Genomic DNA, 25,045 nt, shown 5'->3' on the forward strand with positions numbered 1-25,045 from the left:
GAAATTGCGAGTCATTCCACCCGGCCGTTCACAGTGGGCACTTGTTCGCATTAAGAGGTGTGTGCGTGTGTGTTGTTGGAAATGGAAAAAAATGGAGTCATGCACAGTGATAATACTTTTCACAAGGGAAGGTTCAATGCAGACAAGAAATTCTTTCAAGGATTTCAAATGCGTATCAGGACTCTGCTCCTCCAACTTTCACCATGAAGAAAGGGGCGGCAGAGTTTACACGTGGTCGTGGCTCCAATGTGATCCATGTGAAGGGCGTCCAAAATAAATACAAACACACTGGGAATCATCGATAAAATGGACAATATAATTATGGAAGATCAGCAAACGAAAATGCGTGAATGTGCTAATTCTGTGCGCAGATCAAAAGAACATGTCTGTTACGATTTGCATGAAGAATTACACATAACAAAGCTCTAGGCAAGATGGGTCTTTGCTTACCGAGGATCAAAAACTTATTCAAATGACACTCTCTCAGCAGTGCTTGGCACACTTCACTAAGGAATCAAGAGTGATTTTCTGCGTCGACATGTGACAAAGGATGATGAAACATGGGTTTGCCATTTCAAACCACAATCAAAACAACAATCCCTGTAGCGGAAAGAGGGCGCTTTTTCAGCAATGAAGAAGGTAAAGATGGTGCCATTGGCATGGAAAGGTCATGGCGTTGGTTTTTTAAGATGTGAAAGGAATTCTGTTGATTGACTATCTTGAAAAAGGTAAAAGAATAACTGCGGAGCACTATTTTAGCCTTCAAACGAAACAATGCAAACATTCATGAAAGCTAACCCTTCTTGCATAGGAAAACAACAACTTTCCAACAGAACAACACACCAGCCCACTTTAGTGTCTTGGCGATGGGGAAATTGAAGGATTTGCATAATGAGTACCGGAACAACCACCCTATTCCCAATATTTGGCTCCCTCTGACTTCTGCCTCTTCCCAACATTTTCTATCCCCAAACAAGAAGCAATTGCTGCTGTACTTTACAGCACTGCCAGAAGACAGAATAAGGGGCTGGAAGACCACTAGATAGACATGTATTAATATTCAAAGTGATTATGTTAAAAAATAGATTTCTGTTCAACTCATAAATTGTCATTTTCGTCATCAGGCCGAGAATTTTTTCACCCTAGTATGTCCTTCATACGAATACAAATTACTTGGAAATAGTTTAATTTACCACACTCTCAAAATGTCAATTCTGGGAATGCATTTACAATGTAAACTCTGATGACTGAGCCTCTGGGAAGCCTTATGACATGGAAACAGTGTTTTGAGGACCACAATGACATGTGGTAGACTAGTGTCCCAGACATGTATCTGCTTTTCCATTAAATATATACTTAATTTGAAGGTGTTTCCACTGAGTTTAGCTGTTAACAGTAGCATTGATACTAAATTACTCTGATTATTTCAGGGTTTTCAGCCTTATTTCAACCCTTTGATAACCCTGTTTAGAAAAATATGACAGTACCCACACTGTGTTAAAGACCAAAATGGAATAGGAGAATCAGCAAGGACAGAGAAGGCTGTGCAAGCCTGCTATACGTAAAGGCTGTTGCAATATGTCAAAGAAAATGTTGCACTATTAAACAACCAGTTTGGAGCACTGAAAATGCAAAACAGAACAGCTGAATTAATCTGTTGGAAAGCATATACAACCAAATTAAGATTAAGTTGACAAAGAATTGCCAAACTTCCACTTACACAAAGACATGAAAGCACAGCCTAAAATTATTTCCATTCTTCATTATTACATGATGCAACTGTGGGAGAGCCAAGCACATTTGCCAAGTTACAAGCGTAGCTTCCAAAATAATGAATAACACCTCATACCATTTAATAATTATTTCGAGAGTATAAACCCCTACACAAAAAATAACCATACAACCCAGTTTTTTCGAAGGTTTAGAGGGAGATTAGAAACTTGGTGGGCTTGGGATATTTAAAAGACAAGTAGCAAAGTGGATATCCATTTTTATCCATTGCCAGGTTGATTAAGGAAGCAATACAAAATTTCAATTTCATTACACAATAAAAAAATAGGGTAAAATATACTTAGGAACCTTGGCTATAATCTAATATGCTTACATTACTCTTATCCATGAAAATTTTTAATCACTTGTAGTGTAGATTTCAGACAAATTCCTAAACGCCCACATGAATTTCAACATACAGCCCACTCAAGGGCTCTATCCCCACATGAAGGTGAATCTGAGCATTTGATATAAATGTAAAAATTACACACAGTTTTACACTGAACACAAACAAATGTTGATACCACAAATATTTTGTTCAAAAACTACATTTTGCACTGCCATTTGAAGTGGAGGAAGGCTATTTCAAATATATGTAGACAATATTGTAATATTTTTCTGATTTAAAATTTTATTTCACAGTTTTAAAATAATTTTCATATAAAAGGGTGATATATACCATAAGTATAGGTCACAATAAATTGACATGAAACATTTGGATGCATGATCAAAACTTATCACATAAACATGCTGAAAGCATCTTTTGACAAAGAAACCTACAACTTCCATTTCTTAGCTTAATCAATATGTTACATGACTAGGATAATTAATAAATTGTTTTGGGATGACATCAATTATAGATCCACTATCAAGCTCTGGCATAACAATTATGGAATCAAACAAAGACATTGGCCTTCAGATATTTGTTGAGAACTTACTGAAAACTACTGAGAGCCTAATTCAACAAACAACTAAGATGAATGCAGTGGCAAGGAAGGATTCTACTGAATCCTTATTTCCACACACCAATAAATTCCAATCAATAGCTGTTAGCAAATTATGCAAGGATGATTATTTACTTCTTCACCCATAATCTATACAATTTCACAGCGCATGCATTTACCCTTCATAGCTCCCTAACTGATAAGATGAGCTAGAAATGTTACCAGGCGATGCAGTGATTAGATTCGATATTTCTAAACTTGAATTTATAAGCAAAAAAGATAAACCCTTTGAACTTTTCAAGTCTCATTTCATACACCACTGCCTCCACGACAGAACGGCAATTCTTGTTTGTTGAACACTGCTCAGCAAAGAAATCTATTTATATTAAGATAGCACATTCACATTTTCATACTTCACAAATCACACAGATTGACTCACTAAGAATCATGCAATCAATTGAACTCCCATTTGCATTAAAGGAACATCAGCGCCACAATTGGCAATGGTCACTGCTTAAATTGGGCAGTCTATCTATCATAGATATTACCACTGGCAACGTAGTATCAATCCCACAGCAAAATGAATTCAAGGATTAAAATAAAATTAATGCTCGTGACTGCAAGGAAAACCATCCAGTAAAACCCTTGAAGAGGAAAATTTGGAGATGACTGCGGCCAATTCGAATGAATCCTGGCCTAACTTGACTTTTGGGATAATAACTTCCGATTGCAATATTGTCCTGCACATACATTTTGGATTCTCTAGTTCTATTATTTACCAGGACACAAAACATTGCCCTGCAGTTCATAACGAGGGAGAGAGGGCCCCAAAAATACCAAGCATTTTCACACACTTCAGTAACACAATGATATCAGGCCATGCAATAAGCAATTAAATGTTTGTGCAAATGTGCAATGAGAGTCAATTTAAAAAAAAAATCCCTTGCAGTGAAAAATTAAAACTTCTCATAAACAAATAAAGGGGCATACATGTATGTTATTGAGACTAAATAACAACTACTACAACCTAATAAAATTTACTGCGCATTTAAGAAACATTAACTCTGCCAATGAACAATATCTATTGAATAAGAAAATTTGAAGGCCCTTTGGAATGATATTGTTTCAATTTTTCATTGTAAATTTTACTGTTACACACATCAGGATGTACAGTAGCTTTTGTTGTGATACCTTAAACAATATTAAGGACATTGTACTAGCTATAGTACCCTGTCTATTATGTTTAGATGATATGGGAATGATAACAATAAACTTTCAGTTCCTAACATTCAGATCTACTTCTTGTAGAAGTTACATCTTCAACTTGATTTCCAGTGTGTCTTTATACTTCCACATTCTTCAAAAAATATGTTTATATATATATATATATATATATATATATATATATATATATATGTATATATATGTATATGTATATATATGTATATATATATATGTATATATATATATGTATATGTATATGTATATATATATATGTATATGTATATGTATGTATATATATATATGTATATGTATGTATATATATATATATATATATATATATATGTATATATATGTATATATATATATGTATATATATATATATATATATATATATATATATATATGTATATATATATGTATATATGTATATATATGTATATGTATATATATGTATATATATATATATGTATATATATATGTATATATATATATATATATATATATATATATATATGCTACAGTTAATACGTATAAATACATATTAACATGAAATAACCTGTTACACAAAGTCCATTCAAAAGCTGTAATGTTATTTAAGGTGAGTTTCATGAAACCACTCCCTCTGGAAAACAAAACTATGAAAATTTGCACTTATCGGATTAACATTCTGCAGAGAGCATCTTTCCAAAATCATTTGAAAAATTGATGAAAATAAATGTTAGCTGTAGTGTTATTTAAGGTGAGTTTCATGAAACCACTCCCTCTGGAAAACAAAACTATAAAAATTTGCACTTATCGGATTAACATTCTGCAGAGAGCATCTTTCCAAAATCATTTGAAAAATTGATGAAAATAAATAAGCCTCAACAAATGTATCACTTGTGTGACCAATTGATTGAATTTATTTCACCCGAACATGAAAACAACACACATCAGTGTAAATTGATGCTTTAGAGTTTCATTTCAGCAGTGTTTGCTAACCAAGGACTAGGTAAACAAAATCTTGCAGTGAGGATAAACTGTGGCTACATTCAATATAAATCAGCTTGCCAGGTTCAAAGGATTGCTTCGGCATTGATTTACTAGGAGACCAATCTGAACAATAAAGAAACATGAAATCCAAGGATTATGAACATACAGCATAAACGAATTGAAGGCTTCCCTGTAGGCCTTTCCGGTTAAACTTTGTAATTATTCAAATTAACACCAGATAACAAATTCAGAACTTGCGGTTTTTCCATGAAATAATAAACTAACATTCAATTGTATTCAGAATTCTTGGGCTTACACCTCTGTCCATGGGACAAACGTATGGTCTCAACAAAATCACAATTAGAAATAGTACCATCCTAATCCTGCACTATTCCCACTGGTTGACTACATCATAACTTGACATGAGAAAGTGATTGATTAATAAATTTACCATCTATGATGATTCTGTAAAGATTTATTTATATTTGATTAATTGGAAGAGCTAATTAATTACTGCTTTGAAAATTTAAAATGAACAACCAACTCCAAGAACCAACACACGTGTATGCCAAAAAAAATCACTGAATATTCCTTAGGGGAAGAAAATATTTTGTTTCTACATGAATGTCATAATTATCTACTCTGGAGATATATCAACAATATGAACCCATCACATAATCACTTGCTCGCACAGCACAAACAAGATTAAAAATGAATTCACAATGATTTTTCCACCCATTTTGACGAAAGTGTGCTATATACAGAAGAGAGGCTACATGAAGTATTATATACATCACAAGTAATTGCAGAAAAGGGGTGATAGACTAAGGATAAATATATATGATAAAAATTCATTCTTTGCATACCAACACACAAGCAGTTGAGAAAAAATTTCATTCATAGGCACAAATGAAAGTGATGGAAACTCTCACAGTGAACCATTTCACAAGCCTCTTAATTCTATTGCAACTGGGATGCAGGAATCATATATTTGAAAGCAAATAAAAAACTAATTAAATAGAAAAACTATTGGCAATTAAATGATTGTAAAGAATAATTACACAAACACAAGGGATAAATGTCCAGTGGTTTGTCAGTTGGCTCCTCCGGTGAGCTAACATGGGATGACCACAGAGATAATTTTTAACCCACATGAGCTGGAATTTTCAAGATGTTCAGACCCAGTAGTGTATTGCGTCACTGTCATAGGTGGGTGTCTTTTTGTTTCATGGATTCGTTAATGTGTGTGTCTGAAGATGATATTCTTGAAGCTAAGAACCCAGCATGGCTGAGTAGTGCATTACTGAATTTTGCAAAAAGCAGGAGACACGTGAAAAGGCTTTGGTTAACCCCAAACACTGAACTGGAGTGAGAGCCGGCGATTGTCCATCCTACAAAAGCTAATTGACAGGAGGATTTGTGGAAATTATTCTTCTACATTAACAGTATGCCACCAAAACTATGTGGTTAGAGCAATATACCGACAGCAACCAGAGCGGATATCAGGGCATAAGGTCAGGTAAATGGAGAAAGAACTCAATGAACTCCATAGCAATGAATGGGGTGGTCACGTGCAATCCAAAGAAGACCAACTTCATGGCAAGTGCTTTCAAGTTCTCAAGGTAACTGCAGAAGCATCTCAAACAAAATGAACTTAGAACTGATGCATGTCACCAGCGGCTACAGGATCTAGGTTTGGATATCATATTTTGCCAAATCAAGTTTTCCCATTCAATGTAAACATCAGAAACAATCAGTGTGGTTGAGGAGCAGGGGCATATTTACATGGGTTATGAGCAACATAGAAGCATTCCAGATTGGCAAAGAAATCATGGTCGCCAAAACATAAAAGGGAAAGGATAATAAATGCTAGAAAACAACTGCCGTGTATACAGGTCCAAATGAACTGATACAATCTTTGAGCATGCGCTCTGAAACTCTCAAAGCAGTGCCCTCAGAAGTGGGGGATTTAAATCTTCTATTTGCCATTGGATGGCCGGTAAGGCAGCAGGGCCAAAATATTTTTATGTTAGGACACAAGAAGTGGCCAATGGAGTAATCAATGAGGAAGGGTTCACCCAAATCATTAAACTTCCCATATGAGGGGAAAATATACTTCACATTTTTCTTCTTAGACCTCTTCAACCCTTTGCAAGTGTCGAGTCTCTCCTGAAATCAGTGATGACAAAGCTGCATGCACTCGAATATAATGTTGTTAATCAAGACAAGGAAGAGGACAAGTTAGGAAGATGGGTAAGCCATCTAGTCGGAGGGACGGGAGTGTTTCGAGCATTGTTCACAGACAAATGAAGATGAGGACGGAGACTGAAACTTTGCACTTCCACATACAGTGGAAGGCTCCTTTCTCTACCCTCATCACGAAGGAATTCCACCTGAAACTGTTTGTTGGGACAAACGAAGAGTAGAACACAAGAGGAGACCATATTTCTCAGCTTATAAGGAACACAGGATGCACCCTGATTTATTCAGGTCAGAATTTACGAAAAATACTTGGATCAGACAGAAAAGACCAAAATATTTTGATGTAACACTAAATGCAGATATCAAGTTTTACCATAAAAGTCAGTCAACAGCTATCATTTAATTTTAGTCATAAAAAACCTAATTATAACTTAATTGTTTCAATGTTGTGTTATTCTTTTCTTCCTTTTAAAATCACAACTATTAAGCCTATCCATCAGTGAACATTAAATATACAGTTTTGTCTTACTGAACAATATGAAAATAAAAATTTCCTTGGGTGTATAAAATAAGCTTTGATGATATTACCACATTTCTGACATATTTCACACTATTTTCTTGGGATGGGTCATTAAAAAGTGGCAAATGAAAAACACATGCAAACTTGCTAAATTAATATTGCCAAGCATCAACTATGCTTGCTTCACTTCAAGAGGAGATCATTGATCACTACTAATTAACTACTTGTTTCATTTAATGAAGACCATCCTTCCTTAAATTTTGGAAATATACCAGGAATGTTTCAGATTAAACACCCTTTTGTTAATGCAAATTCTATAACAATCAACAATATTCTGAAATGAAAAAAACTTATAAACAGTTTTAATGACACAACCACAGGATTCTCAATGGCATTAACAAGGTAATTTGACTCAGCAATGCCCCACTTGGACAAAGAGAAAGAAGACCACATTTCCATTAATCAACCAATTCTCAATGGATACCACCGTTGCACTTCTTATCAATGGGCAGATGGACTTCAGGCAGGCATACACAAATGCCGGTAAATAAATCCAACTAATCTAAGCATTTACAGCAATTTAAGGTTAACGAGAAGTTTCACAAATAACTTAAGACAAACCTATCTTCACGGGATCTCTCTCTGTAGTCACGCTCTCGGTCCCTTTCCCTGCTGCGAGATCTATCCCTCGGATAGGCATCAGCATAATACCTGGAAGGAAATTGAGAATTAACAATTCCGGAGTGAGCAGCAATTAACGCGTGATATTTACCCAAAGATGACTTTGAAAATCAACACAAACATGCACAAATTAAGGGCATACCAGCTTCTATATTACCAACACAAATACTTGTCATAGAACTGGTTGCAGAATGAGAGGCACACACAATCAATACCACCAAGGAATGATATTCAGTGGCTATTTGGAAAAGGGATGAACAAATGACAGGGACATATTAAGCATCAATATTAGGACACTTGAAAATTAAGCAGCAAGAAAAATCTCCACTATTGGCCCACAAAAAGAGTCATTTTTCACACTGACGGCAGTCAGCTGAATTCTCTGCAGTTTTTGCCACAAAATTGATTCATTTATGATTCCAACTCATTCCTCAATCTCCCTATTTTCCAAACGTGTCTCTCAGGGACTACTACCAGCTCTATAGTACGAAGAAATGGCTGGCAAGGTGGATATTTGATTCAAACAAGGAGGTGACTGCGTAAACAGCTGCCTACTTTGCAGAGTTGGAGCAATTGCTATATTACAAAAGGATTATCAAACTAGAGCACCAGTGAACAAATGTGAATTCCTCAAAGGAGATGATTTGAAAGCAGAAAAATGGTATATTCTAAAAATGAAGTAGTACTCATTTTTGGACTGACTTTTCAAACCACTCTTGTACCAACTAATAATCCCATGGCAAGTCCTTCCTATCTACATGAACCAGCCCTGAAAAGGCACTAAAATCAACCAAAATTCACGGGATAATAATATACCTCAACCATGTGATAGTGTAACAGCTGTAATTCCAGTTTGCATTCAAGCTTAGGTCATCTTGTCTTCCTACTTAAATTTTTTCGAAATTCTCTTCATTTTCACATAGGCTTTTCAAAACACCCTCACATAATATCAGGATTGATTTTGATTATCACGGTTCTTTCAGTGTGAAATGACCATATTTGTAGAACCAACAAAATGAAATAAAACTACCATGAAGAATAAGTGAAAATTCAAAATCCTCCCAATTTTCCCTATTTATTCTTTCTCAATAATAATACTATCAGGCTTCTCATGTGATAATTCTACATTTCTCATAACTGATGAGATCACTTAACAAGCTGTAATGCCAGGAATAAACTGAGTGGCTTCAGGCGTGATGTGGTGGGAGTCGAACATAATGAATAACTGATTGAAGCACTTTTCCACTTGATAAATTTTTTCTTTTTTACGACCGGGTTTCGATGTATTACATCATCATCAGGTGATCTAATGATGATGTAATACATCGAAACCCGGTCGTAAAATAAAAAATTTTATCAAGTGGAAAAGTGCTCCAATCAGTTATTCATCAAGCTGTAATGCCATTTTAATTTTCATTTGCATGCCGCACACCAAAACAAGCACGTTATGTGATCATAACATTTACAGTTCATCAAAGCATCCAAAATTACACAAACACCTGTCTCCCCACCCTCCACAATTAGAAAGATATAATAAGCAAACAAAATCCACAAACATCCATTACATTTTACCCAACTCAATCCCTAAAAAATTTTAATTAGCTTATTAAATACAGGCTGTTTATTTACATCAGCTACCACAGGAAAATTTAATATAATATGTAGATATACTAATAACATCAAATAACATGGCTTTTGCGCACTGAATGGTTAAAACATTAGCTTACGTTCAGTAGTAAGTGCGTGCCATACATGCTGCCAGTCTGGGCATAACAGTGAATGGGCAGATTTGTTGGCCAGGGACTTGAAATGCAAAACGGTTTGCATGAATTGAACTAATGTGAAATTTGATTGGCTTACTTATTATTCCAAACTGAAGGTTAGGTCCAGGGGCGCTGTTGATCCACATTACGGAGTGGGTAAGGACTAGAGCCCCCCGCCCACTAGCAACGCTACTTGCCTTTTAACCCAATGAGCCATTTGTGCTTGGTGGATCGTTGTGCGTATGGCGCCAGTTATGTTAGTTTCTGTTGTCCCCGTTTTTACTCTCTGTCTAAAATGGAAATCGATAAAATCACCGAGCAATGGATCAACATCAAGTTTTTTGTTGAAGAGCGGTAAAGTTATCAAGAAATTACTGAAATGTTAACAGCTGATTACGGTGATAATGCTCTGAAGAAAATATCCGTTTTCAAGTGGATTAAGCTTTTGAAAGATGGCCGACAAGACGCCACGGATGATGCATGAGATCAGGATGACCTTCAAGCACCTGTGTTGGCGACAACATTGATCGTGTGCGGTCCCTTGTCCTTACCAACCATCAAAAAGCTGTCCAAATGATAGCTGATGGACTGAATTTAGCATAATACACAGTAACACTATTTTAACCAAAAATTTTTGCTTTAAAAAAATTTGTACAAAAATCGTGCCCATTCAGCATTGGTTGTTTGCCAGTTTCTGGTTAAAAATTCAATCACCATCCTTGATCATCCTCCTTATTCCCCAGATCTCGCCCCATGCAACTTTTTCCCTATTCCCAAAATGCAAAAATGTGATGAGGGAACATGTCACTGGGATGATGAGGAAGACACAATAAAGCAAGAAACAACGAGAAAAATAAAAAGCCTAATTGCCAAGGACTTCCTTAAAGGGTGCTTTAAACAGTGGAAAAGAAGATGGAATACGTTTTTAGAACATGGAGAGTAATTTGAAGCGGGGAAAATCGATGTAGACTAAATTTTGCAAGTTTTCATGGCCTCAGGCCTCGCGTATTTATTAGACCGAGTAGTATATTAATACGGCACCAATAGAAGTCTTTACTCATCAATCAACTAAAATACTTACACTCCTACAGATGCGTAAGATTAATGCAGTAAGTAACCTCTCGATTATCCATGAGCGGATTTTCACTCCATGGATTACCCATGCTATTCTCTCCTTTATCCTCAAAATTTTAATAAAATTACAACCATAAAGATGATTAAATCCTATGAAATTTAGATATACTTTTAACAAAAATACTCTTTAGAAATACCCAAGCTCTCTTAAATATTTTTCATGTTGATCACAAAATCTAAAGAGTTGCACAGTATTAAAATGTTAACATCTGAACATTTTTGCACCATCTGTGCTTTCCCATTATGGTCTCCCATGTATCCATTACCATATGATGAATATGAATCCAAATCAGCAAAAATTTGTCAATATTCGTCCTACACCAATCATTTGTTCCTTCATGGCTACTTTCTGACAATATGCTCGGCTATTTACTTGATAATTCTGTGTTCTTGTAAAACTATAATTCCACTCTTGTAAAATTGTAAGAAAATGGAAAATAACGTACTTTCCATTCCGAAAGGAGTAAACTTAATCACGAGGAATGAAAAGGCAGAGTGCAGTGCTTTCACTAATCACAGTCAGTGCTTTTTTAAAACCATTTTGATTCATACGAATTGATTCCATTCACATCACACCACGTATTTTTGTTATCCATAGTTCCTGATTATCTTTACTTCACCATGCATCCATTAGCAGGCATAATTGAGGGTTTAATGTATTGCTGTTATGAATGAACCTGCAATAGGGAATTGTATTAAAATGAGGGAAATGCCTACAGTGAAACAAACCTACAGCTTATGGAACCCAAATTTACATTATCCTTAAATTTATCTTTTTAAGGCCTTCACAGCTCTCTCTATGAATGACTGGATCAAAGCCTAACACTTACTTCTCCAAACCTTGAATTCACATTAAACGTCACCACATCACGAGAATTGTCAGCTGATTCCTATTTCACCTTTTCTACCAAGTTCATTCATGACTAAATTTCTATTTAAATAAATTTCAAAGGACCAAAATTTTAAAGGGCAAACTATTTCTCACAGCAGTAAAAAAATTGCATGCTTCTTTGCTTTATTTTTTTATCAAATTATAACCTGTTATATGATATATTTTACCACGAAAAATATTATAAAATGCATGTTTAATCCTTCGCAGTAGTAGTTTCAGGGGAGGCGACCTACAGCTAAGGTCATTAGCACCATTAGGGATGGATGGGACAGCAAGAGGGGTAAAGAGAAACCCGGCATCGGCATTAGCTGACTCTTGTCGAAAGGCACCAAGGGGTCCACTGGACCTCATACTCACTCAAAGTGCTCTCCACAAAGCATATTAAGTAGGGATTGGGATACCACTGAAATAAATCTGCCACATCCGGGATTCGAACCTGGGCCCTCATGGTGGGAAGCCTGTATGTTAGCCACTGTACCATCCCAATCCCTTTAATAACCTTCATTCTCTCAAACGAAATTATTAATTGATAATTTCCGAAAGAAATTGAGAGAATTGAAAATACAAATTTCCTTCCACTAAGACCACTTTTCTGGGTAAATCATTTCAATTATTCATAATATTGTTAATATAAGCGAACACCTCAGTTCCCACCATAAAAATAGAAAGTGACATTTAGTCTTGGACTCTCACCTGTCGCGCTCCCTGTCCCTTTCTCTGCTCCTCTCCCGATATTCTCGACTCCTTGACCGCTCTCGCCGACGCCTGTGAGATCTCTCCCTGTCACGGGAACGTGACCTCTCTGCAAAACAAAAATTTAGACTGAGTTAGTACATGGCAGGATTATCAAAAAGCTTAATTCACTATTATTTCATTCCAATTGAGATTCAAATTCTGGTTATCAAATGATTATTTTTCCACCGAAAATCTGCGTCATCTTTAAGTTACCAAATTCTTTTGCAATCTTAGTTTTCAAAAATCAATAATAAGTAAAAATACTGCATTCGTTAAAATTCATAACATGCACGATGAATAATTTCCTGATTTTGATTGGATACTAAGTAAAGTGAACTTTTATCACCAAATATGAAGAATGCCACATTCTCCGTTTTCATTGGATACGAGCTACATAGTAAATCCACCAATTTCAGCAGCACGGAAACTCAAATTTCTGCAAATTAACAATTTCCAGGTCCATGGTGTGCCACAAAATATTTCTGACAGATGCCAGAGGCATGCAATTAGCGAAAAAATATTGTGTGATTTCAGAGAGACTGAAGAAATTTGTAATTTCACATAATTAGACCGGCTGACGAAATAGAAATGTCACAGAATGTGATCGGCCACTCTCCCTTCTTCAAAGATGACTATGGAGTTTCTGGACATTTAAGCCTGTTAACACTTTTACCTTAGAGTTTAAATACATCGTTAATGATGCAAATTATCAGTTCACCACAAGCAATTTAAGTGATTTTCACTTGAAGTTTCACACTTTTATTTTCACCATTATTTTTCCCGCACTTAGAAAGATTAAAAAAAAAAAAATTCTTTTTTCCAAAGAAATAAAAATGCTATCATGCCTCGAGAAGTATGCAATGTAATATTTAGTTTGGAGTACCTAATTGGTAGGTAGGTAAAAGTTATTTTCAGAACAGCAAAAAGACAAACAGCTTGGCAACAAACATATTGACTCGTAACAAACCCTTTCTTAGGAAAAAAATCACAAGGGTTGGTCCAGAGCATTGGCAATCATGCATAAGCCAATGACCAATTTTTCCACCCCCCACACCTCTCCTCCCTTTTCTTATCCTTTGTAAACTCTCAATCTACAACCCTGACTCTGGCCATCAACTAAGCATCACCCACCCCATCTCAACAAAGCACCACTTGATCCCATCTTCCTGCTTCCCTCCCCTTATCATTTCTTCCATTCCTCCACCTCCCCTCTCTCCCTGCCCTATTGTATTCCCTATCAAACTATACGTTTCTATTGTACGTGGCCCAGACTCTCCTTCCCCGCCCCATTTATCTCCACTATGTCATCCGACTGCTGAGCCATTTCGATGTCTCTTACCTCCACCATCCTGGATCTGTATATAAAAATGTTTACCATCACTTTTTTAAGTGCCTTGAAATGACAAAACAATACACTGAAACCATGGCCACAAAATTATTTTTTTTCACTGTAAATTTTACAGAGCACCTTTCATTTGCTTTGTTAGGTACATTTTTACTAATTGACAAGTCCTTTTTCACTTCACTAATTGACAAGTCCTTTTTCATTCCACTTTCTTTTATCATGTGTACTTCACTGACCCAAGGATTTAATGTTTTAGTTATTAAGCCACACTAGTTTACAATTTATTTGCAAGACTGGAAGCATATTGCCTCAAAGTTGGAGTAAATAAGGCTCAAAATAAAACAAAAATCAATTGTTAAGGCAATATAATACACATGTCTATGGTCAAGGAAGCCTTGCAATGGATTAGCTAATAGGCTGCTGAGGAGGACGGAAGAAAATACGAGGCATCAGCAAGTTGAAGTTGTCTTAAGAATATGAAATATGTACACTGAAATATGATTTGTTGAAAATACACAACAAATTAATTGCTCATATCATGAACATGTACAATGCATGAGCAACATAATAGACCTCAATCAAATGATGATGTTAGTTATTAGTTTAAAAAGCTTTTATGAGAGACTGGGGATGGGTGGGGGCAGACCTCTGCTGGCCTCATGTTTCCTCTGGATTTGACGCCCATGTTCGCTAAAAAATGTTTGTCAGGGAAAATAAATTTCTAATTAACTTGTTATAATTTTCATCGTTTTCTTAAATATTTCCCTCAAATGACAGCTTTTATTTCACACATAAGCTGCTTACATTCCACAACTGCTGATTTCTCCAACAATATTATAAATTTTAATCAATTACAGAGGAAGGAAGCTATGACACTGCCAAGAACAAAAAAATGGCGCAAAGATGCCCAAGTTCATCAAATGTTAACAAACTGTAGTTTAAATATCATAAGGAAAATGCTATTCTTGAAATCCACTCATTTTTTAGATTACTATTCCCATAATTTCCTGGACTTAAATTCTATTTTTCCCAATTTTTCTTGCAAGTATTTGGAATCCGATCAGGTACTTTCTAAGTGATTTGTCATTGTTGCCCAGGGCACACTGGCATTGACACAACTGGTACCACCCATTCCCCCTTATTATTTCCTCAATATTTGAATGGCGAACTTTAATGATTCAAATTTTCCTTGATTTCCCAATTCCCGATGGCTTCACCCCATATCACCCACTACCAACTTGCATTTTCTTAAAGACACAAGTAGCAGTTAACACCTTAGGATGGTAACGCCATTTTTTTCCACCTTATTCTAGTAACAGCTTTCAAAACTTTGTATCCCACACCCATTTTGACTACCAGAGTCCCATGGGGGCTCATTCATCTTGTTTTTAACGTAGAATCACATGACACAAAAATTTTTTTCAAAGTTTATCAGATGAGAGGAAATTTATTTTATATAGCGATATTTTCAACCGCTCTGGGGTGTTTCTTTATCCTGGTTACCATTCTAGGGTTAATTAGTCAGTCACTAAATAATTGTTTTCCGTAATTAATCTGAAAGTAAATATAAATAATAGCCAAGGACTTAAAATAAGATAGAAAATTATGCAGCTACAGTGCACACAAAATTGGAACCACAGATTCAAATAAAATGACAGCATACTAAGCATTAGCCTACCTCTCCTTGATGAGCCATAGCTCTTAGTCTCAACACCATGCAAAGTGTCTTGGAGGGAGCTGATCAATATTTTACATCTGTCATCATTCGCCACCTTTGACTGCTTGATAAGGGAAATTGCTGTGACCAAGGTCTCTATGGCACTGGCATACTCCCCTGAAACAAAGGAATTTTAGCACATTCATTTGGTTTAACTTAAAACATAAAAAGTAAACATGGTTTTGTTATACATTAAAGGACTAATCAAATTTAGTACTTCAGGCGTGATGTGGTGGAAGCTGAACATTATAAATAACTGATCAAAGCACTTTTCCACTTGATAATTTTTTTTTATTTTACGAGTGAGTTTCGATGCATTACTGGAGTAGACCTGATGATAATGTAATACAACGAAACTCGGTCGTAAAATAAAAAAAATTTTATCAAGTGGAAAAGTGCTTTGATCAGTTATTCATCGAAGGACTAAACGGGAGAAATAATTAAAATTATTTTTGAGAGAAAATATTACCCATTTTCTAAGGGGGGAGGAATAATAGACTTATGCAATAGAATCGCCAGGTATCCAGTTGTATCTCTGTTGGGAAATATTAAGTGGAGAATCCCAGAAAAAAATTCTTTGAATTTCAAATAGGAACTATTTTTGAGCATTGAAACCAAGCCTCCTAAACATGACCTATCCCACCTTATATTCAGCAATTGGCCTAGCCCACTAAATGTGCCAATAGCAATGCGATCCCAAATGTCCCCACCAGCATCAAAGCTGTTATTCTTGTGTTGCCCCATAAACAGCTTTTCATTTTTATTTATAATGACCACAGAATCCTTGTTACTGATGAAGTTAATCAAAATTTTTCAAGGGTCCGGATGTGCTCATCATCAATAAAATTAGGCCACAACCATTACTCATTCAAAAATTTAAATACATCATACATTAAGGTCACTGCCAAGTCACAAGGATGTACTTGAAAGAATTGCATCGAAAATTTAACATATATTTTCAGTGGAATGTAATGTCCGAGATACTTTCCTATCGCAAATCCTATTCTATCCTAATCCTTTCCTATCACTGCAAAAAACTTTATCTTCCATTCTCCCTTTCATAAGGTATTAAAATAAATTAATCCAGTTCTTCTGAGAAAACTAATCCTGTACATGTGATAATACACAGAGTGAAAAAGTATGCACGAGGTCTCAACCAAACTGCATACCTTTTTATGAGCCTGTGTGATTTCCAAATATTCATTGCTACATGACAATAATATATGCTTAAAGTTTTGAGCCGCTGATCTTGGTGACTGCTAGTTTTATGCGATGAGCACAGTGCATCAGTGGTTAAGAGGTTATGCATCACATCTCAAGATGAGTTGATAGCTAATGTGGGCGTTATATCTGTAAATACCACCTTCAGATTGAACTTCGATTGCCTTGAGGGCACAATTCTTTATCTAAATTCATGGAAATGAGTTGAGTGTGCCTGATAGGATCATGCAGAAAATGAAATGCACATACACCCAGAAATTATGAATGGGAAGGTATTTTCCACACACATGTTCAATCACCTGTAATGCAAGCACTCGCGTATAATAGCCTTACTATTGCTAATTTATAGTTTAAGTAAACAATATCTCAATGACTCATTAAATCACAATTTTTTAACTATTCTGTACTGGTTACATTGGGATTCCACTGTATGTTTAAATTACCCTGAAAATATCATTAATTCCCAAACTTTTCTACGCCATAGTACATTCTACAATTTTTCTCAAATTACTCTACATAATTCTGATATTGGCAATCACACAATGAATACATGATAGATATTCCATCTCCTCCATTTCAATGAAAACGTCTTACCTGCAGCTGCATCCGACACAGCTCGAGCAATAGCAGAGCTTGACACTGTTCTATTGCGTCCCATGATTTCCTCAAATTCTGCTTCGCTCAGAGGCGGGGGGCCATCAGGCCTGTGGTCTGGCGGTGGTGCTCCATACTGTCCCACTGGCTGGAAGAGGACACCACCACCTCCAACCTTTACCACAGTAAACCCATGTCTCACCATAACAAATTCCTTAAGTCTACTCATAACAGGTAATTGTTATTTTATCAACATAAGCAGCACAGAGCACTCTAAAATTGGCAACGGGAATGAATCTATGGAAGTGAAATCACCATAAGTTTTGCAACCCAATCACTAACAAATTGAAAGCCACAGTTTGCATTGTGATCTGAGATAAACATTTGGCAATTTCAATAAGCAGCTGATCCCCTCAATCTTCCAATTACCATATTATGATTAAGTAATCAAAAAACATACATCTGGCAGTCATTGTGTGTGTATCAAAAAATATCTGGTTGAATCTTGAAAAAAATGTACTCTCCATACATTAAATGCCAGTGAATATCAAACGTGATGCAAATTGGATGAGATTTAGCAACTACATCTGTGCTTCACCACAGATCAAATGTTAACCTTCAATTCTTGAAAGGGTGGACACAATTATTGATTTCAAAGTCTAGGTCCAAGAGCTAACTGGAACAGTTTTATGCTATTCAAGAAATTCAAAACATATTTTCATGATAGAAAAACCCAGTCAAATATTATATGAATAAATTTCTGTCATCATTCAAACCTTCCCACTCAATAGGATATGGAAGAGAGAGGACGTGTGACTACACTGGTGACCCTACACTTATTAATGCACTCGCGACATAGCAACTTGTAATGATTTCTTTAAGCTATCATATGCATGCACCAGTATCAGCTGTCATATTTTCCAATAAAAAAGTAATTATGTTTATAAGAAAAACTCACAATCTCTTTACTACCTTGAGTTGATTATACGTTTCTACCATTCATCTAAGTAATCCAAACAACATTTTTCCAAAATGTTAATTGCAAAAATGAAATTGACACTTTCACAAAGTTTCATTTATTTAAATTTCCCAGGCATCTTTTCTTAGGTGCTCCATATTGATGCAATGCATATTCAATACAAAGTAATGTTTCGATTTCAGGCGGGTGGTTCCACTGACCTCTTGGGGATATTTTACCCACAGGCATAGTTAAGAAATTGCTCATCCAAAGCAGGTCATCAAGTGAGATTTCATAAAACAACTGATGACAGCCATATGAGCAAGCAGCGACATTTGAGGAATTAATGAAAATTCCTTGAATATTGCTGCACACCCATAAGCACTTACACTAATCTATTTCACTATCTCTAGTTGCATTAATGACGGAATAATATCACTTGGGGAATCAGGGTGGAACAGACTGAGACAAGAACCCACTAAACAATAAACAAGACATCTTCATCCTTTTCAAACGTGACGTCACAATATGAACATTTATAATTAGCTATTAACACAATCATAGTTCAACCCAGATTACATTAGTTTGTAGCGATGGGAAAACTAGAAATGGTATGCATTAACATCCACCCGTTTAACATAAACAAATTTATTTTTTCAAGGCAAGAAAGGTAAACAAAACTTCTCCCTTTTCCATACAGTGCAGAATAGAGAGAGTTCATAGTACTCAAGTGTTCCAAGCATGTTTTGACGGTTTAAACCTATCGAGGGCTTCATGATATGAATAAGTTTGCCTTTCTTTTTGGACAAGGAAAAATAATGTTTAGATAATGTAAAGAATGCATTTGAATTCATATTTGAAAAACTGGGTATTCAAATTCCTCTCTCTCAACGTATCAATCAATTAAAATACAACATAGCAACTTGTTCCCGATATGAAAACATCAACAGTGACAATCCACAAAACCGGAATATTTACAATTTCATTTTTAATAAAAATGAAAGGAAAAATAATTTTTTCCATGGATTGGCTGCCAAAATTGATTTCCTAAATAACTTAATTTTTCGTAAAGAGAAGAACCAAGGGTGCTCATCCACAATGATGCCATCTAGGTGTAGGATTTCAAATTAAATATTTTGTACTTTAAATCAGTACAACATAAATTATACAATCAACTGTTCAGCAAGTAAGAAATTAAAGATGGTGAAATTATACCAGCTCCATTTCTTCACAATAGAAGACATTTTTCTGATGATTTTTCCAAAAAAATCCTTCGACCAAATGAAAGCAATTCTTTCAAACAAGAGAGTTGACCAAAATTATTATTTTCTAAATTAATTATTTACCCAAAGACATCATTGCCAGGCAATTGCTATGGGAACGAGATAGGAATTTAACAGCAATAGAATTTTTCATTAACATAGTAGAAATCAAGAACCCAACTCCAAAGAATCAAAAACTTCTTCATACATAAAAAATAGATAATTACTGAAATTGTATAAACATTTGTGGCCCTAATTTCTTGCTTTGAAAAAGACTACCAATAATAAGAGATAACAAATTGAATGCGATATTTTAAAGGTTCTACCAAAGAACCAAGTCCCAAGTATTCTTTCTCATTTTATCAGTTTCCAAAATCAATATAGCCAAAATTTATTGCCATTCTATGTACTTAAATTGATGAAATGTACTGTCTAGATACACGTAGCTGATGAACTTAAGAACCAAAAAAACAGTGAATTCCCCACAAGTTTTTAACCCTTGAATTCAAACTTTAGCAATAGTAATAGTCCATGTTGATGAAAAATATTCACAAAGAACATTGCCATTTTTTTCATTGAATAAAAACAAGAAATATCCTCAAATTTGAATGCCATTTTACCCAAACAATGCATCACCTATAACCAGTTGCCGAACTTGCTTTACCACATAATCCCTTAGATAGAAGTCCTTCACCAATTGGCCTCCTCACACATGGTAGCCACACACACACACAAACCTAAAGATGCAGAGGGAAAGGGCAAGCACCTTCGCTGTATATAGTGTGAGTGCTGGTGTGCACGTGTGTGTGTCTGGTGGAGGAGAGGGAGGGAGGGAAGAAGGTGGAGGGGGTTGTTTGCACGTTTGATTGCTTCCGAGAGGCGAGGCAAGCCAGGCTCAACTTACCCGACTCTTCCCCCAACCTCGTACCTGGGATGCGGGAGGAGGCCCATAGCCATGAGGGGGGCCGTGGGGAGGTGGCGGTCCCTGGTGTGGCCCTCCCCCTTGCTGGAAGAAAGCAGGGTTCACGTGCGGAGCCGGTGGCCCCTGAGGTGGAGGTCCGACGTGACCTGGAGGCGGGCCTCCTGGACCTGCACCCAAGCATAATAAAAGAGTTAGACACTGAATCCACACAAGCACGAAAAAGCTATCAAACAGGTCATAAAAAAAACAGCAGCTACAAGGGTGCGTGGCAGAGACCACAGGACTCATGGTTGTTAAAATGTTGATCCTTCTAGCATTCTATTAATGGCTGTTAGACAAACAAATCTAAGAAACATAAATACATTCAAAAGATAAAGAGAGCCCAGTTACAATACTGAGGAGATAGATAGAAACTGATTCCTTGGATCAACAATTTTCGTAAAATCCTAGAAAAATAACAGGGATACTCAATGCCTTGATGGTTCAGGAGAGCATATAGTATTGGCAAATTAATGAGTATGGATAATTTATAACATGGATGGCAAGGATAATTTATGGCATAGAATTATTTTTCAATTTTAATTATCTAAAAAATTTAAAATATTATTAACTGAAAAACTTATTAAATTTGTAATACTAACTTCACTGCACCTATTTGCAATAATGTAAAATCTACATTGCATTGTAAAATCTGCATTTAGATGGCTAAATAAAGAGAATGCTTGATTATAATAAATTTCGGTTTGGTACGTGATACTCTTAATTAAAATTATTTTCACTATGATTGAGCACCATGAAGTACTGTGGAGATGAACTGATCTCACAACTACAACAAACTTATTTTCACCGGGAATTCTACTTTTTCCAACCTATGTTGTCACCCTGTTATCATATATTGGATTCAAGGCCAGTTTTCAATACATACTCATTGTCAGTGGTAACAAAGCATAAATGGACCACAATGTTGTCAGTAAATCGGTTCATTTTTCAGTATTAAACTTATTTTCACCGGGAATTCTACTTTTTCCAACCTATGTTGTCACCCTGTTATCATATATTGGATTCAAGGCCAGTTTTCAATACATACTCATTGTCAGTGGTAACAAAGCATAAATGGACCACAATGTTGTCAGTAAATCGGTTCATTTTTCAGTATTAAACTTATTTTCACCGGGAATTCTACTTTTTCCAACCTATGTTGTCACCCTGTTATCATATATTGGATTCAAGGCCAGTTTTCAATACATACTCATTGTCAGTGGTAACAAAGCATAAATGGACCACAATGTTGTCAGTAAATCGGTTCATTTTTCAGTATTAAACTTATTTTCACCGGGAATTCTACTTTTTCCAACCTATGTTGTCACCCTGTTATCATATATTGGATTCAAGGCCAGTTTTCAATACATACTCATTGTCAGTGGTAACAAAGCATAAATGGACCACAATGTTGTCAGTAAATCGGTTCATTTTTCAGTATTAAACTTATTTTCACCGGGAATTCTACTTTTTCCAACCTATGTTGTCACCCTGTTATCATATATTGGATTCAAGGCCAGTTTTCAATACATACTCATTGTCAGTGGTAACAAAGCATAAATGGACCACAATGTTGTCAGTAAATCGGTTCATTTTTCAGTATTAAACTTATTTTCACCGGGAATTCTACTTTTTCCAACCTATGTTGTCACCCTGTTATCATATATTGGATTCAAGGCCAGTTTTCAATACATACTCATTGTCAGTGGTAACAAAGCATAAATGGACCACAATGTTGTCAGTAAATCGGTTCATTTTTCAGTATTAAACTTATTTTCACCGGGAATTCTACTTTTTCCAACCTATGCTGTCACCCTGTTATCATATATTGGATTCAAGGCCAGTTTTCAATACATACTCATTGTCAGTGGTAACAAAGCATAAATGGACCACAATGTTGTCAGTAAATCGGTTCATTTTTCAGTATTAAACTTATTTTCACCGGGAATTCTACTTTTTCCAACCTATGTTGTCACCCTGTTATCATATATTGGATTCAAGGCCAGTTTTCAATACATACTCATTGTCAGTGGTAACAAAGCATAAATGGACCACAATGTTGTCAGTAAATCGGTTCATTTTTCAGTATTAGTTTAAACCAAACCCACCACAAATTTTCACAATGAAAGAATTTGTGCATAGAAACACAGTCAAATCTCAAATTTTCATCATCAGAGTTTACGTTTTACGATGTACCCTCCCGCCTTTGCATTTCATTTCTGATGATGATTTGCGATTATGTTTACATTGCACAGGAACTCACAAATTGCACAGTCAACAGCGATGGATAAAATGATTCCCAAATTCCTAGAGAATCGATCATATACAGAGCACCATCAGCAATACAATTGCTGTCATACAAAGACTGCTTTCCGAAAGTAATGCAATTACTTTTTCCGAAGTAATTTATTGAACAGATTTGCACAAACACTAAAAATTCTTATAAGCACTGCCCTTGGGTCTCAACACATTTTTTCCAGTGACTGCCATAACTGATACGTGCCCTCAAAGGCATCTTCGGGGACCTCTCGCAAGGTTTTTGTCTCGGCTAATTTGATCTCTATGAACAACAAACAGGTTCCTTTCAGGGCTGCATTAGTCTAAGTGAACAAAAAGAAGTCGGTAGGGACAACGTCAGGACTATAGGGGGGAAAGGGGCAGCGTTGGCACCTGGAGTTTGGCCAGGAACTCACGGACTCATAGTGTGTTGTGGCAAGGCACGTTGTCATGATGGAATTGCCAGGTAGTGGAGATGTCTTTTCTTGTTCTGATGACCCTTTGTCAGAGTCTTTCCAGCACATCCACGTAGTAGGCAGAGTCAGACTGTCCTTGAGGAACAAACTCCTCATGAAACTCTCCTTTACTCTTGAAAAAGACAATGAACATTGTTTTCACTTTGGATTTGATCATTCTTGTCTTTCTGGGCTTGGGAGACCGGTCGGTGTGCCATCAGAGCACAGGCATTTTGTTTCTGGGTCGCATTCAAAAACCCAGGTTTCACACCAGTGATGACGTTGTCCAAATAATCAGGTTAATTTTCTATACGTTGCAAAAGTTCCCTGAAATTTCCACTCGGCTGGTCTTTCATGACTCAGTCAGCGTGCAGAGGTTTACAATAACTAACGTCCTGCTGCTTCCACTGCTTGGATAGCACCGAGACCAGTTGGTTTTGCAGCAAGAAGCTTAGCATCCCCTCCTCCCTCCAACTCCAAGTGCTTCGATCCCACTCCCACCAATAGGAGGAGTGTGGCAAATTCAACTGCATTACTTTTGGAATGAACCCTGTAAAGTGTGGCCCTCAACCCTCCCCTTGAGAAACTCTCTTGTCACAACTGGAGCACACTTAACCAAATCCCACCGCACTGGTTTTCTCCACTTGATGCTGCAAATAAAAATGCTTCACATGTCAAGTGAAACCATATCTTCCGCAGAGACAAGGGCTTCAGGTGAAAATTCTTCTCCACCACACTGCCCAGGCAGCTTTACTATGACATACCGAAGAAATCGGCATTCAAGAGTGCAGCCATCCACAGATACTATATAATAAACAAGGGGACGGACAATGAAAGGGACTAGAGGGCCACATTGCCATCTCACCTGGAGGAGGTCCCCTTGGAGGAGGGCCCTGACCAGGGCCAGGGGGTGGCCCTTGCATAGGTGGAGGTTGGCTGTGCGGAGGATACCCAGGGCCTACATAAATATTAAAGATAAAAATTAGGAGAACACTTTTCCTGGAAATTGATTCATTATTATCATCTAATCAGCCAAATTTGAGCAGTAAAGCATAATGATGTTCAAATTTATATCCACCTAATAGCATAAGAAATTCTCAAGACAAAATTACTGCATATGCAACATACGAATATTATTCCAAACCCTTCCATTTGAAAAACAGAATATGTATTTCCAAATTTGCAATTGATTTGATGAATTATGACAATAAGCTGATACAATTAATAATGAAGAAACGGCAGTTTATCTTGATTTCACAACAATAAACTTAATCTAGCTTCAAGAGTTTACTATCTACTTATGCATTAGTTTGTAACCTGAGGAATTAAACACACCCAATCAAAAGAAAATATTTATGTGATTTTCTATAGCCAGAACTTACAAAAATTTTAACCAGGATTCTTCATTTAAATTCTGT

At 36.1% G+C, this 25,045-nt stretch overlaps 1 protein-coding gene across 8 annotated transcripts in view; it reads right to left on the reverse strand.

The window, feature by feature from the left end:
* The window catches only part of Cpsf6 (cleavage and polyadenylation specificity factor subunit 6), a 75,609-nt gene that overhangs the window by 25,007 nt on the left and 25,557 nt on the right, over positions 1–25,045 (reverse strand). For 4 of the 8 annotated variants that reach the window (XM_071596958.1, XM_071596953.1, XM_071596955.1 and 1 more), the window contains exons 7-12: positions 24,493–24,585; positions 20,839–21,023; positions 17,715–17,889; positions 15,861–16,016; positions 12,796–12,904; positions 8,254–8,343 (exon numbers count right to left, since the gene is read on the reverse strand). In XM_071596958.1, the coding sequence (XP_071453059.1) occupies positions 8,254–8,343; positions 12,796–12,904; positions 15,861–16,016; positions 17,715–17,889; positions 20,839–21,023; positions 24,493–24,585 (808 nt within the window). The remainder of the gene's footprint in view (positions 1–8,253; positions 8,344–12,795; positions 12,905–15,860; positions 16,017–17,714; positions 17,890–20,838; positions 21,024–24,492; positions 24,586–25,045) is intronic. The other 4 variants (XM_071596960.1, XM_071596957.1, XM_071596954.1 and 1 more) reach the window with 3 other exon arrangements.

Source organism: Hetaerina americana, unplaced genomic scaffold (genome assembly GCF_022747635.1).
Source record: "Hetaerina americana unplaced genomic scaffold, ioHetAmer1.1.p SCAF_8, whole genome shotgun sequence".
In the NCBI taxonomy this organism is placed as follows: domain Eukaryota; kingdom Metazoa; phylum Arthropoda; class Insecta; order Odonata; family Calopterygidae; genus Hetaerina; species Hetaerina americana.